Source organism: Mirounga leonina, unplaced genomic scaffold (genome assembly GCF_011800145.1).
Source record: "Mirounga leonina isolate KUSES-001 unplaced genomic scaffold, KU_Mleo_1.0 Mir_165, whole genome shotgun sequence".
NCBI classification, from domain to species: domain Eukaryota; kingdom Metazoa; phylum Chordata; class Mammalia; order Carnivora; family Phocidae; genus Mirounga; species Mirounga leonina.
This window is the reverse complement of record NW_023270415.1, coordinates 50,992,233-51,008,237: the sequence shown is the minus strand read 5'-3', so window position 1 is coordinate 51,008,237 and position 16,005 is coordinate 50,992,233. Positions and strand designations below refer to the sequence as shown.

At 41.6% G+C, this 16,005-nt stretch overlaps 1 protein-coding gene across 3 annotated transcripts in view; it reads right to left on the bottom strand.

The window, feature by feature from the left end:
• Positions 1 to 328: 328 nt before the first annotated feature.
• The window catches only part of ZFPM2 (zinc finger protein, FOG family member 2), a 454,092-nt gene continuing 438,415 nt past the window's right edge, over positions 329 to 16,005 (bottom strand). For all 3 annotated transcript variants that reach the window (XM_035011728.1, XM_035011729.1, XM_035011730.1), the window contains 3 exons: positions 10,739 to 10,945; positions 7,202 to 7,426; positions 329 to 3,880 (listed from right to left, as the gene is read on the bottom strand). In XM_035011728.1, the coding sequence (XP_034867619.1) occupies positions 1,389 to 3,880; positions 7,202 to 7,426; positions 10,739 to 10,945 (2,924 nt within the window). In that variant the 3' untranslated portion in view covers positions 329 to 1,388. The remainder of the gene's footprint in view (positions 3,881 to 7,201; positions 7,427 to 10,738; positions 10,946 to 16,005) is intronic.

The window sequence follows — 16,005 nt, the reverse complement described above, 5'->3', positions numbered from 1 at the left end:
GCTACAGTGGTGGTGGTGGGGGGTAGAGAACAGAAAGATAGTGCTTATTATATATAGTTGTAATGGAAAAGTTTTCTAGTTCCATAGTTTGGAGTCTCCTGTTCATTTTAATATAATAAGTTATTATAATTATACCACAATCTATTCCTTTTACTGATTTGCCATCATGTTATTATATATATACATATATGCACATGTTGTATAAGTATATGCACACATATGTATATAATATATTCAGCTATTCAGTGCTATTTTGAACCTAGTCTCATCACAAAGAATAGGTATATAGACTTTCCTTTGTATTTTAAAGAAAAAGAGTATGCCAAACTTCTCCAACAATCTGGAATTTTATTCCATCCATATACATGCATAGTAACAACATTTGTTGAGAAATTATTTCTATCAGAAGTAGAACATTATCTTTGTGATCACCAGGTGCAGTATTGCTACTCTTATATTTAAATAGATCTTATATATGAATTAAATTCATACTTGCAGCATTGAGTTTAGGGTTTCGATTTAGACTGTGCCTTTCAAAAGATAAAACTGATTAATACTACCTCATTACTTACAATACTGCTTCCAGTAATTTTGTTCATTCTTTATAAAGTATTGCATTTAACAGCAAAGGTTTAAAAATTGAGACAGAGCTGCATCAGCGAAAGAAAATACAAGTACTATACAAGAAAAAAATTGCCATCTTCATTTAACATACATGTTTCAGATTAAGAAAATGGACAGAAACATACAGCTACATACAAATGCAAAGCCTAGTGACTAAGAGACTGTATCTGCTAAAATATAAAGTGCAAACAGAGCCTGATTATCCAAGAATTGAAATCTTAAGGCGAACTTATAGCATGTGTATTTAGAACATCGTTGCAAGTTATATTTTAGCATATACATATATCTGCAACAGCATAGAAGAAGAAATCAAGATACACAAGTGCTTTTGAAGCTATTTCTAAAATGCTTTTCTGTATTGTTCGTGACTATTTTCTTTAAAAGCTACTATACAGTGCAAACCATATGCGCTACACAATAACTATACAATAACATTACAAATGACTTTAATATAAAGTTTTTAAATAAAAAATAACATAACCACAGCTATGAATACTGCTGGTAAAATAAATTAATTTCTTTTTGAAAATGGCACCAATAATACACTTTACTAATGGACTGTAATGGAATTACACCTTAAGTCTTCAACTCAGCCTTAATGAACTATCTCCTGATTGCCCAGATGTAATACAAACAGCTTTTGTTTTTTGTTTTCTGGGTTTGTGTGTGTGTGTGTGTTGTATTTTTTTTTTTTTCCAGACTGGGTAGAACGACATACTAAACACTGGTACCAAAGGTGACTGGTGTTTATTTATGAAGTTATCTCATTTGACATGTTCTGCCGCATGTGATGAGCAATAAAACTTCTTGTGAGTTATAAAGTTTGAGAGGTTGTTGAACTGAATATCACACAGCCGGCAATATTTCCCACTGGTTGGAGCCTGGGTGGCGCCATTCACACCTTTAGCTATACTAGACAACTGTTCCTCTGCGGAAGGGATTCCCGGTGAGACATTCTCGTTCGTGGCTAACGGGTTCTCAGAGATCCAAGAGGGAGATTTGTGGCCATCTTCATGCTGAGGATTCTGGGAAATGTTCTCCTGCTGTGGGTTGGCAGCAGGTCTGTCATCTTGCTTCAGTCCGCCGTTAACTATGACCATGCCTCTGTTTTTGGGCAGCAGTGGCAGAGACTCTTTCTTCGGCACAGCGCAGCCGTTCGAGGAAGCCTGGCTTTTCGGAGATTCGTTTTCCGCGTTTGTGCTTTGCTCTAGGTCAGCGTTATGGACGACGAGAGAACCAGAAATGTAATCACTTGGCTTTATTCCATAATACGGAGAAAGCTGGTCAGCTCCTTTTGCCTTCTTTATTGCTCCGGGGTAAAGGCATTGGGGAAGAAACAAATGTTTGTTTTCTTCTTTTGTGGCAATGAGCTGAGCAGCTTCACTAAAGACTTTCAGGCCTTGCAGGGTGGCTAAGTGGGAGGAAAATAAGTTTCCGTTAGGGGAAGGCTGCTTCAGATTTCCGTTTTTCTCACATTTTATTATGCTTCGTTCATAGCTGACATCGGGGCTGCTTCGTTCGCTTTCTGGATTCGGAAATACTTTGCTGTCGAGTTGGCCCAGGTCGTTCCGCTGATGTGCTGTGACGGGGCAGAAATTCTGCTTGTGGGCCAGGTAGTTCTCGACTTTATTGAAGCTGATCTTGCACACAGTGCACTCGTGGTAGTCCAGCAGCCTTTTGGGAGACGTGGTCGTCCGCTCCGACTGGGATAAGCACTTCTTGCTGAGATCTATGGGCACGTCCATCTCGAGGCAGGAAACGCTGGAATGAGTAGTGTCACACTTGGACACCGGGACACATTTGTTGATCGTCAGAGAAGTTTCCAAGTGCTTTGAGACAATTCCCGGAAAGATATCGCATCTTGGGTGGTAGCACTCTCCAAGCCCTTCCGTGGGTTCTTGAGTGGAGGTACAAGGATTGCTGAGGTTGGCGACATCAAGAAATCGCTGTTGGACCAGGGGAGGTCTTTGCTCCTGTTCAGGTAGGCACATCTCATACATCTTCCTTCGCTTGCGTGTGCGCATGGTTCTCTGCATGGCAGGCACTTTGTTGGAAGCAGACCTCTTTAGTGGAGGGTCGTGGCGCGTAGCACAATAATACTGTTTGTGGACCATGTAGGTTTCATGTCGGCTGAAGGTAATGTTGCAAGCTTCACAGGTAGTCTTATTTGGGTCACTTTCCCCATCCACCAGGGGGACACCGGGATTTTTCACATCAACAGGTTTTCCGTTAATTTTATCGTCATTGCTACTAGAGGGGGAGACCTTCTTCGCTTGAGTGGAAAAGTCCTTGTCGTGGCCCTTCCCATTTGGCCCAATTAAATCTAAAACGGTGGAAGAATTGATGCAGGACGTTTGAAGAAGGGGATTCTCAGGATCAGCAGAATGAGCGGCTGGGTTGAGGAGGTTTATGGAGGTTTGACCAGTGTTGGGGCTCACGGCTTCAGGCATCTTCTCTGAAACACCAGGGAACTCTGGGGACTTGGCCATCTGCTGCCATCGGCTGCTGCAATAATGTTTTTTGTGCACTAGGTAATTATCCAAATTATTGAAGGTTATGTTACACTCAAAACAAGTAGCCCCCTTGGGCATCAAGGGGCTGTAAATTACAGGAGGGTAGCTACTACTTCCATGCCTCAGGCGCCGATGGACCAGTTCAGACATCTTGGCTAAGATCTCTGAAGCTTGAGGGACCATGGTGATGTCTTGAGGGAAAGCAAACTGAGATAGGAAAGGGCCCACGGGGAAAGAAGGCCCAACATTAGGCTGAACCGGAGATGAGGCAAGCCTTGGACTCGAGGGCTCAGACTTTATTTTTGTGTAAGAAAAGCTTTGTTTATTTGTTGTAGGCTGTACCTCTGGTCTCTGGTTAGTGAGAAAGAGCTGCGTCTTTTTCTCACACTTGTCCAGCTCGGTGTCCGAGCTCGCATCTTTAGTCTGCATGGCCTTTTGGCTCTGGGGGAGTTCGCTCCTGGTCAGCAAGTCTGGAGCTGGCTGTAGGCTATCTTCGGTCCCGCTTGGAGAGTGTTCCCTGTCACTTTCTCTGGGAAGTTTGCCCCCAGGGACATGGAGCTCCTGGTGCTGCAGCAACTCCCTCTGAGTCGGGAAGCCCAAGTGGCAGTGGTTGCATCGGAAGGCAGCTTGAGTGAGATGCGAGAACAGGTGTTGGTGGAAGCCGATCACGGAATCGGCGGTGTAGCTACAGACGGTGCATTTTAGACTAGCACCAGGGGGGAGGAATTCTTCCATTTTCACTCCTGGAGAGACATACAAAATAAGAATACTGAGAACCACGCGCATTGGCTTTCTAATGGTAACAACCTATACACCGCGGGAATGAATTGAAATCTTTCAGAATCTCATTTGTGATAGTAGCTTTTTTTTCTTGTGACAGCTTTTGTCAGGTGTCATCATAGTAAGAACACCTCATAGCTTCCAGGGCACGTTCAAGTGTGTTACTGGAGAACAGAGGGACAGTCTTCACTGTCTCCATCTCCCAGGGCAGGAAACAAATTCAAGGAAATAAGGGAACTGATTATGGCACTAAAGCTATTCGATGACGGAGCCATGGCAAAACCTCAGATTTCATAATTTCTAACCCGAGAACCTTCTCATTACAACACTATGCTCTGCATTGGGAAGAAGCAGGTATAATATATACATTAGAGTTGATACAGATAACCTGTGTGCAAATCAGATAACTCTCAGTGCACTAGATTAGGTATTTATTCTAAAGAATCCAAGCAGGAACCATTTGGTAAAGTAATTAATAACCTCCTAATTTATCTTTGGTACAAATCTAAGAATTTTATGCATTGATTTTCCTGAACATGGTTTATCTCTATCCAGGGCTGATATTCAGCTAGTACACTAATACGGTCCTTTAGAACCAACATCCGTGTTGACTGATACCGGCCTGTTTCTAGTCAGTTATAAAATATTTTGAATATCACCAGTGACTGGTGAGGAAACTTTACTGTGAGGTTGTGATTTATAAGAAATACATATTTGGTCATTCATATATGTTAAGTCTTTGGGCTTCCTGGCTCAGCTCCCTAAATCCTTGGAATTTCCTGTGATAAGAGCAATGAAAGTATTTTGTTATGTTAATGAAGTGACTTTTAGAAAGCCCTTAGGTTACCTAAGGGTGGAGTTGGTTGCAATGAGAACCAACCTTGTAATTAGACAGTTTGAACTTTTAGCCCCTCCTCCCCAAACTCTGGAGATTGAGTTTAAATGGCCAACAGTCAATATTTAATTAATCATGCCTGTGTAATGAAGTCTCCATAAAAACCCTAAAGGACGGGGTTCAGAGAGCTTCCCAGTTGGCTTGAGGAAAGTGGCAGCCCGGGAGATGGCACAGAAGCTCCTCATCCTCTCCTCATACCCTGCTCTAGGCATGTCTTCCATCTTGCTGTTCCTAAATCTTTTCCTTTCATAATAAACAGGTAATTTGGTGGGTAAATGGGTTCTCTGGGTTCTGTGCGCCACTCTAGCAAATTAATTGAACCCCAAGAGGGGGTCTTAGCAACCTCTGATTTACAGCTAGTTGGTCAAAGCATAGGTAACAACCTGGGTTTTCTCCTGGCAACTGAAGTTGGGACAGGGGGCTGATCCTTTAATCTGGAAAATCTGATGCTGTCTCCAGGTGATTGTGTCAGAATTGACTTAAACTGTAGGATACCCATTTGGTATCTGGGGGATTGTTTGGTGGTTATGGGGGAACAGGTCCCCCGTATGTATGGGAATAGAGATCTGGACGCCTTTACTCACTAAGGTCAGCTCTAGTTCCCATTTGTTGGCATATGGCTAAATCAGGCATGGCTCATGCTCTCTGCACTTTAGACTAAAATGAGACCTGCCTTTTATACTTATAAGCTGAAAATATGGTAGGAAAAACCCCAGTCCTATAGCAATAAAAGGGGACGTATTTGTGTCTCCTTTTCTCCTTAACTGATCCAATACTCATTTTTCTATTTAGCTGAAAGGTCCCTCTATCCCTCTTTTTGTTTTGTGAATGACTGGCTACTCACCATCTGAGACAACTGCCCTGTTTCTGCTTCCTCTGCTTTATCACCTACATAAAGATAGCTCATTTGTAGGGAAAGGGAAGAGAATGACTAGAAAGGAAACTGCCTATTTTTATAGGTTCAAAGACAAAAGCTTGCACAGTACTAGGGCATTGGAGGCTGGAGCTAGTTTTTTGTTTTTGTTTTTAAACTCAGCACCTCTTTCAGTTTTTTTAATTATTCAACTCAAACAAAAACAGTGAAGGCAGTCACCCAGCAGTACCTTTTAAGTTTTGTATTATGGGTGCTAAAAACTGTGACGCCCAAACCTTGGTTTGTCCTATTCACAAACATTTCTAGAAGTATCTAGAGTTAATATAATTCTGTACATTTGATTAACTTAAGTTTTTTAAAAATACAGGAATGGGGCGCCTAGGTGGCTCAATTGGTTAAGCGACTGCCTTCGGCTCAGGTCATGATCCTGGAGTCCCGGGATCGAGTCCCGCATCGGGCTCCCTGTTTGGCAGGGAGTCTGCTTCTCCCTCTGACCCTCCTCTCTCTCATGCTCTCTGTCTCTCATTCTCTCTCTCTCTCTCTCAAATAAATAAATAAAATCTTTAAAAAAAAAAATAAATAAAAATAAATAAATAAATAAAAATACAGGAATGAACTAGAACACTATGTGATGATACTAACAATAATTGGGCATATAATTCCAAAGTAAAATGGGAACAGTTGCCACTGTGCTGTTAAAGAGTGAGCTTAAAAACAAACAAACAAACAAAACCTACTTGTTTTTTTAGCCTAATTTTTCTTCAGGAACTTAAAAACGTAGTACTAAAAGTGGTTGTATGTCACAGAAATCAACTCAGCTGTTGTGCATGCTTGGGAAGTCAAGAGCATTTTATAGATTCGTATTTAAAAGTTAATTTCTCTCAGGTGTGATTTTAACTGACCTATCAAAATAACACTGTTATTTCAATTAAGCAAATACTTATTTTTATGTACCTACTATTTATTCCCTACTATGTGGGAAATAATATGGTCAGTTTCCAAAGATTACTTGACACTTAAATCAATGAATATTAACGACAACATACAAAGGGTATTAAGAGTTTATTTCTGAAATGGTGGCTCAGCTGGTTAAGCAACTGCCTCCAGCTCAGGTCATGATCCCGGGGTCCTGGGATCGAGCCCCACATCGGGCTCCCTGCTCAGTGGGGAGTCTGCTTCTCTCTCTGCCTGCCATTCCCCCTGCTTGTGCTCTCTCTATCAAATAAATAAAAATAAAATCTTTAAAAGAAAAGAAAAGAAAAAAAGAATGATTTGGCCTGCAATCTGAGTACTGTAATTGTTAGGAAAGAATTCAGATCCAAGTCCTTTGAGTAGAATATATTGATTATAAGTGACATAAAATCACAATCAGCTGGTCCAGCAAATTTGATTTTGAATTTATAGCTAGGTATAGATAGATGTAGAATTAGCTATGTTTGCATTTGCGAATATATGTACGTATGTAGAGAAACGGTAGTCTCCTGGAGCAGAAGCAGCAGCAAGGGAAGCACTTACCACTGTGTGAATTCAGGTGCATTTCTAGTGCTCGGGCATTTGAAAAGCTCTTGGTGCATTGCGGGAAGGGGCACAGACTGGAAATCTGAGGGGCACTGTCTTCATTCTCTTCTGACACCGGAGCAGCTTCTCTTTGCCTCCCACTGCAATAGTACATCAAATGGGCTTGCAGATTCCGTTCACTCCGATACCAGATGCCACACGACTTGCAAGGAAATATATCCTCTGCGGGTGAAAACACAGGGACACATTAGCGGCTGCCCATTTGGAACCAACCCTGGGTGAGGTGGCATTTAGTTCAATGTTTCTCGGAGATTGCTCGCAGGTTCTGAATTAGGCAATCAGACAGTGACGAGGCAGTCTTGGGTGCTGTTCCACGGCCCAGGACTACGCTTTTAAAGAACTGTTACTTACACCCAGTGCAATTTACCTTCCCACAGACTCTTCAGAAAATGGTACTGTAGGAGGCTCCACCAGGAAAAGCACAGGAGATTGATTTTAAGTTGTTTACAATGTATTTAGGGTTTAGAAAAATAGGCATTTATAAATAGCAATGTGAACTGGCTTATCTGATTGACTAAAAGGTAAGGATCGGATAGCTGAATTAAAGTTAGCCCTGGTGCCAAATCCTGACATCATTTGTTCATTTAATAAATTAATTAGAGAATGCCTACTATGTTCTGGACTCTATGCTGAGTTTGTTTGACATTTTAAAATGAAAGACCAAAAAGCGGTCATCAAGGATTTTACAGTCTCCTGGGGTTGATGAATAAATGGTCAGATAATACATTAGGCTGCACTGAGCATTCTGATGGAGGCATCTGAGGAGTGCTTGGGGTGTGGGATGAGACACTAGGTGGGTAAGAAGACTGGAGGAAGGACAAGGTCAGAGAAGGGTTCAGAGGGAAGATAATGACATGCCCTGGCTGAGTGGTGAAGGATGACATTCTGCAAGTCAGGTGGAAAAGACGGCTGGGTCTTCCTGACCAAGGGCACAGCCCAGGGAAAGGCATGGGAGAGTGAGAGAGGGACTGGGTGAGGGCTGGGAGGCTATTCCAGGCAAGGGGCATGATGGGGACTGGAAGCCATAAGGTTGGAGGAGGCAGAAGTAGCGATCAAAGACTCTGTAGGCTCTCTTAAGAAGTTTAGATTTTTATCTCAATGATTATGGAGAATCACTGAATCGTTTTAAGCAAGAGATGGACAAAATCAGATATTATAGAATTACAACAGTGAAGTAGAGTTTCGAAGGTAGTGAATTTGGAAGGAAGACACGACTGGGAGGAGGCAGTTGCAATAATCTAAGTGAAATATGACAGAGTTTGAGTTGTTAAGTCACACTAGGATATTTTTATATGTATTTACTCATGGAAAAATTCTCCAGGTGTGTGTTTTCCCCTTTATCCATTTATAGGCAAGGAAACTGAGATTGAGTAACTTGCCCACGATCACGTAAGTGAGTGAACTGAGATTGGAACCTAGTGGGAACACTCTTCCATATCAGTGGCAAGGGGGCCACAGAGGAAGAAAACTTATATTGAGGATGTAGAAGTGATTAGGAGTGATGACCACTACTTTGCCATTCGATGCTAGTGCAGAAGGTAAGGTCTCTTCAATGCCCAGGCTTCTTGTTAGCATTTCTGTGTAACGGTTTCATTTATCTCTATAGGGAGCAGAAGACAGACAGGTGGTGACGTCAGGCAAGGACAAGTATAGGGTGACCAAACCTGACCCAGTGTTGTGCAAACCTGGCACTTTGTTAGTGAAAGGGAGCACCAGCCAGAGGGACGCCAAGTAACACTGGAAATTGGGGCTAATCTGGGCAAACTGAGGCATATGGCTGTGTTAGATATGTGGGACTAGATATTTCTGTAAGAAATACAGGGGAATGTGGGGAAGGTGACAACAGAGGTCTAAAACTCAGAAGAAACAGCTATATGTGAGATTTGTGAATTGTTAATACAGAGTTGGTGATGGAACCCATGAGAGTGAAGGAGATGGCTCAGGGAGAGCACGCTGAAGGGGATAAGGAGGAAACTGAGGACCAAATTGTAGTGAATGAGAAGTAAGGACAGCAATTACAATATAGGATTTCAAAATAAAATTTGATTGTAAAATTATATACTACTGCTGTTTATTATTTAGCTCTTCCCACCGATTCAGAGGGCCATATTGCTTCGTGTTGCATCCATTTAAGCGGACGAATTTTAACTGATTAGCTCATTTCAGAATGAGACCAAAGTCTGTATGCATCTATGCTGATTTATTTGGGATCAGTAGTTATCCTGTTACAGAAAGCAAACAGAGTATAATCTCAAATATAATTAAAAACCACATTCACACATTGGAGCTTTACAATAATTTAAGGTTCTCCCAGGGTCCCTGGTAACAAAACCCTTTTGCTTCACATTCAAGTTAGGCCTATGTTATTTCAAGTTCCTCACTACCAGAATCAAAGTAAAGATCCAGGAAAAGCAAATAACTACATTTACATGAAGGAGATCCAAAAATACTACCTCGGGTTAGGTGCACTGGATCCAATGTTTGGATGTACAGTAATTCCAGATGCACCCGAGAATTTCTTTAAAGGCTACTGTGACAGCAAGAGCATAATTATTGTTGAGTATTTGTTTATTTTTAAAATGTCAAGACATCATTACGGTATCTATAATTCTGCATCATTCAGTCTTACGAATTTTCAGGTACGTTTTTGATTAAATGGAACACCTCGCTTACCTACTGGCTTTGGAATCTATTCCCCTCTTACAATGTGGCTGCTATTCATGTTTTCTCACAGAGCTAGATGATAGCAGAGCTGAGTCTAGAACTCAGACCTGGGGACTCCTGGATCACGGATTTTCTGTCATATAAAGTGTCACTCTGTGTGTTCAAGGAATACAAACTAAGTTCATCAGTCATTTTAACAAAATATAATTACAAAGGCATATTTGCCAGAGCATATTTTTAAATTCTCCATACATGTATGGAATTCTCCAGCTCATATGTATTTTTCTTTATTTTCCCATGTTTCTTTTTTGTTTTTGTTGTTGTATTAGGTGATGTCTTGATTTACCCAGGCTATACCTTCTCTTTATTAATATATCTAATCCAATTTTGATTTCTTATTTTTTTCCTTTTTTTAAAAAAAGCTTTTAACTCTATAGCCCTTAGGGAATACAACAGTTATCCTACTAAAGAAGCATCAATGAAAGCTATTTGACCCTCTCATAGCTAAGTAGCCTTGAATGCTGTTCAACTAGTTTAGAAAGTCAGTTTTTTTGTGTGCGTGACATTCAAGAATCCAACCTGAAATGAATTTAAGTGTCCTTTTCATACTCCCGTGAGAAGCGATCACAGATACACACACACACACACACATACACACACACTTAAAGTTAGAAGATAAAATGAAATCACAACACTGGAGAAAAAAGTCTGTCCTTGGTTGCCTGTCAGTAGACATTTTTTTTTTTTCTCCCATAAATACCCATCAGCACTACAAAGCTATTGTACTGGGCTATTGCACTCAGCACTTACTATTGACAATAGCTGTAGGCAAAATAGAAGCCATGGCAGCTTGCTGAGGAAGCAGCTGAATAGAGTCCAGCAGGCGCGCAGGGTACATCCCTTCTGCAAGAGTCATCTGACTGGCAGCTTGTAGCCTTGAGTCAAAATCCACCATAAAGGCAATTAGCTCTTCACCCTCAGAGATGGCCTTCGTCGTGGTGCACCAGAGCTGACCCCCTATTAAGAAGAGAAAAGAAAGAGAAAGAGCGAATTGACGTAGAACGCTCCAGCCTGCTGTACACTGGAGTGATGGAAACAGCAGCTTCTCATGTTTTTCACATCACTTTCTACTCGGGGCGGAGTGTCTGATCGAGACCACAGCTGTACTCCTCTTCCCTCCTAGGTGGAAAATCGTATGCCTTGCATGAAATGAACTGTTCAGTGGCCTATAGTAGGAGAGGACTAAGAACCAAGAGTAGACATCACCTGTGGAGAGTTTTGTGAACCGTTTGCCTTCTGGGGTTTGCCTTGATCATTATTAACCATGCTATGACATGGCCTCGTGCTTACCAAGAGACACGGTAGGGATCCAACCGCAGAGATTTATTGCAGGTGAGCCTTTGCAGTTACTCTTTCTGTACCTTATGGAAATACGAAGTTATTTCTTCCTCTCTCCCTCCCTCCCCCACACACTCTTTCTTCCCCAAATACCCAAATGCTGAAAACAAAACAAAACAAAGTACACGAAAGCTCCTAAAATCTAGAAAGTTCAAATGACATTCCAGCTCGTTTTACTTTCCCTATGTCTGCTGCCATTTTTTTTTTGTTGGCTTAGTGATCTTTACTTATATAATATTCCTTATAATGCGACTTCTTTATCTCCATTTACCCTGATTGAACTTCCTGAAAAGAAGATATGCCACAGATCCTTTTCAAAAGGCTTATTTAAATAAAGATTTGTTTAAATGAAAAGAACCCTTTCTTCAAATACTAAGATATTCTCTGGCTCTGCACTTCAAGTGATCACGTGTGGTGCATTAAAAAGAAAATTAACTATGCAAGTACATCTTCTAATGTATTGGAATGCGATAGCGTATGCTCATTTATTTAACATGTTTAGACAGGCAAAGCACTTATATTTTGTTATCTACACTCTCAGGCCTAGATACGTATCCTATACAGTTATGTCTGAAATAACGTGGCATACTTGATATGTTATGAAGCTTTTTTTCTCATTGTGTATATATTGCAAAGCTACATATTATACTCATTAAGCAAGCAAAAATTGTACCCATTCTGATAACTAATATTGCTCTGTTTATCTTTCAGCATGTCTCTTCAACTGCACTTCATTTCCTCCATCCTTAAATAGATCATAGTTTTTAAACAACTTGTGGTAAAAATCTGCTGGAAAAGATAACAACGGCATCCAAGATGGCAGAATTGCACAGAAGAATCGGGACACTTCCAGAGAAACCTCGGACAGTTAATTACACCAGCTGATCACGTTTTAAAGGTAAGCAAACAGAACCCCATCCACAACAGTACAAGTTTGTGAAAAATACAGCTCAGATTACGTACCTCGAATTTGTGCGAAAGTTGCAAAGTAAAACCCAAATGTACCAAAAGTGAGACCCAAATCTACCAAAAGGCTAGAAGACAACTTTTTTTTTTTTCACTTTGACTCTAACGGATCTGAGATCATCCACGTTTCACAAAGTGGAAGAACAGATTCGCTTTGTCACTGCCTTACTTATTTACAAATAGAGAAGCTGAGCTGCATCTCCATGGAAGCCGACTGAGCACGGCCAAGTGCTCAGTGTTGGTGTGTCTGCCGGAGCCCATTCTTCCCCCAGGAAGGCTTCTGCCTTCAGCGGCTGTGCCTTCTCTGATGTGTATACAGAGCCAAACTACTTACAGCTGTAGACAAGGTAATCATTCGCACCTTATCTTTCCTCTGGAGTATATTTATTACGTGCATCTTTGTAATGGAGAGGTGGGGCGGGCAGAGCAAGGCACGACAGTTCAGGTTTACTTCATAGCCTACTCTGTGGGAGTCACTGGATTTCAGTAGTGAACGGAAGGACTTATGTTATTGGTCATATGTCACCCCTTTTGAGAAATTTACATTTTTGGTAAATCCAGCTGTGGGTATCTTTCACAAAAGGAAAGGTCTGGACTCAGGCTCCCAGGAGAAACTGTGATTTTAGAGAAGGTACCACGCACGCATAGCTAATCTCTATCCTAGCAGTGAACGATGTAGCGGGATGACTCAAAAATCCTTGGGCTCAAACTCTGAACCAGAAAGACCCAATAAGTAGATAAAATAAAACTCAGGAATATTAAGTGTAATGAAAAGTAAGCAAAAATGGCTTTTCTACATGATTAAACAGCCTGGCAATTGGAATATATGTTTTCTGACATACTGAACAATGTTTCATATGTTATTGTCTTTATCATTTTATCTCATTTTATGGTTTAGCCAGAGCATATCCTTTAGAAAGGCTGAATTAAACTGAAAATGTACCGTGTAGACTTGATGAGGAAGTCCGTTGTCTTAGGGTTTTAATCTCTCAAATCATTCATTCATCAGCTCTTCATTGAACTCTCTGCTATGTGCTGGGCTGGTCTCGCAGGCTTCACAATTAGCATGTACACATATAGGCAGATGAATGACAATACTGCGTGGTGGGCGGCATCCCCCAATGCCAAAGAAAATGTGAGGAGTGAAGAACTGACACATCTCAGGGGAGTCAGGCAAGCCACCCAAGGTGACTTTTTTACTGCCTCATGAAATATAAAGGTAAAATAGCAGAAGTATATGTAGGGGGAGCCAGCAGGACAGTCACTGCGGGCAGAGAAAGGGACATGCATGCAAGGGCTGGGTTACGGAAGAGCCTGGTAACAGTGCAGAGGCCCCCTTGCTGGAGCGTGGGGTCTAAGGGAGAAAGGGCTGGTCACAGGCAGGCGTGGGCTGGCACCAGCCTGTACTGGATCCTAGGACACGATGTCCAATGGTCAGGCATTTTCTGTGCTAGTGGATATCACACTGGTAACTTGAAATTGGCCACAGTGAGAGTTGCAGCACTTGCCACTGGAATTAGCAGACAATACGTATCAGGGCTTCCTCCCCCAGAAAAGTTTAGCGCAGGGCAGGACAACCTCGAAAGTAACAGGAAAACAGTTGTGTCTGGCTCATCATGGTGGGGAGATGGCATACATTTTTTTGAGTGAATAAATGAACAGATTTTTGACAGGGGCTGTCCTTCCCAGAATAAAGATCTCAGGGGCGCCTGGGTGGCTCAGTTGGTTAAGCAACTGCCTTCGGCTCAGGTCATGATCCTGGAGTCCCGGGATCGAGTCCCGCATCAGGCTCCCTGCTCGGCAGGGAGTCTGCTTCTCCCTCTGACCCTCCTCCCTCTCATGCTCTCTGTCTCTCATTCTCTCTCTCAAAATAAATAAATAAATAAAATCTTTAAAAAAAAAAAAAAGAATAAAGATCTCAGGGTAATGAGGACAGAAACTGGGAGGGGGGTGGGGAACGACACAGGAAGTGTTAGCCCGAGGGCCATTTGGAGGCTCTTGTACTACTTCAATTGTGAGAGGTGTAAATTGTGAGGAAGAAAAGGGCCAAGTTCAAGAGAGAGAAAGGGGCTGATTTCCTGAAATGAGAAAGAGGAAGGAGGCTGCTGAAAATAAGATGAAGGTTCGGGCCTTGAAACCAGAGGGCGGGGATGCCATTGGCAAAGCTGGTGTATTAACAGTGGTATTATACAGACAACAAGGAGACAATTGTATTAATTAGGAGCACTTTCTTTGGGCCCAATAAGCTAAGTGGTTTATGTATTTCATCTATTTTAATCCCGTCAATTATTCTGGGAAGTAGGTGATATTTTCCTCATTTTAGAGTTGAGAAAACTGAAGCTTGGAGAGGTTAACTAACTTGCCCAAAGCTACACACATGGCCAGTGGCAGAATCATGATTTTGAGCTCCGTCTGTCCGACTCCGAAGCCCAGGTGTGCACGTGCATGTCTGTTGTTTATGTGTGCGTGTATGCGCACGCACAGATATATTGGATTTTGCTTTGAAAACATAAAGTCTGAAGTCCCTGAGGGGCTTCTGCGTGAATGGATCTCGGAGGCAGTTGGAATTTGGAGGAGACATAAGGCTGGAGGAAAAAAAAAGATTTTGGAAGTCATCAGCACATTCTAAATGACTGTGGATGCTCTTGGCATTGATGTGGTAATGCAGGAAGACTACAGAGTGAAAAGAAAAGAAACAGATTGAAATTTGGGAAATCTCAACAGTTAAGATGTGGGTAGAGGAGAAGCTATCATTTAAAGATAGAGAGAGCATGTATTTGGAAAATTACAGGGGAACCAAGAGCATGGCACCACAAAAGCCAAGGGTTGGCTCTTTGAAACCGTTTGGCTCAGTTTTTTAGACGGTGAATTAGGGAGTCATTTACAGGGAGAGATATATGTCTGGTATTGTAACATGGTTTCAATTACAGATTCCAATAAAACATTCCAAGTGTGATTGCTAGTTGGGGATGTGATCCCATCTGCAGGGAGTATGGACAATGGAACTGGACTGCCAGGGTATAGATTTTGGCTCTGCCACTTACTCTGTGATTTGAACTTGTCACCGAAGCATTCTGCAGATCAGTTTCCTCATCACTGGAAATGGGAATGCTGATAATAGTACTGAATTCACAGTGTTATTGGGTGGCTAAAATAAGCTAATAGATGCGACATATAATAAGTGCTATGTAACTGGTCATGAGTATCCTTTTGTTTTGGTCCGGTTGAGACTATTACTCTTATTTCTCATTGTCCTGCTAAATCCAAAAAAAAGAAATCTCACCAGAAAGAAAAGAAAAGCCTATGGATTCAATGAGCAAATGTATCCCTACTTCAGTGGAGAAAGGTAACTCATTTTGAAAAAGAAGACTAAGGCTGCATCCATTTGTGGATCACATATGGTATCTCGACCAGTTAGAAATGGAAATAGTTTCTAGCGCTGACATGGGGCTGAGTAGGCAAGACAGCCAGTTTTTCTACCCTCATGGTTTTGGAGCTAGAGTAGATACAGTTAACTCTAATTTATAATTGAATAGAAGGACTTCCTATCTGTCCTGATTAAGGAGCAATCTGAGTGCATGCAAATGCTAAATCCTGTTGATATTTAGCTGTTTTGGTGTCTTCATCCTACTGACCTCATGTTCAATGGAAACGAATCAAAGAATGTTACCATTTGGCTTTAAAATGAGAACACCACTATCAAAAAACAAAAA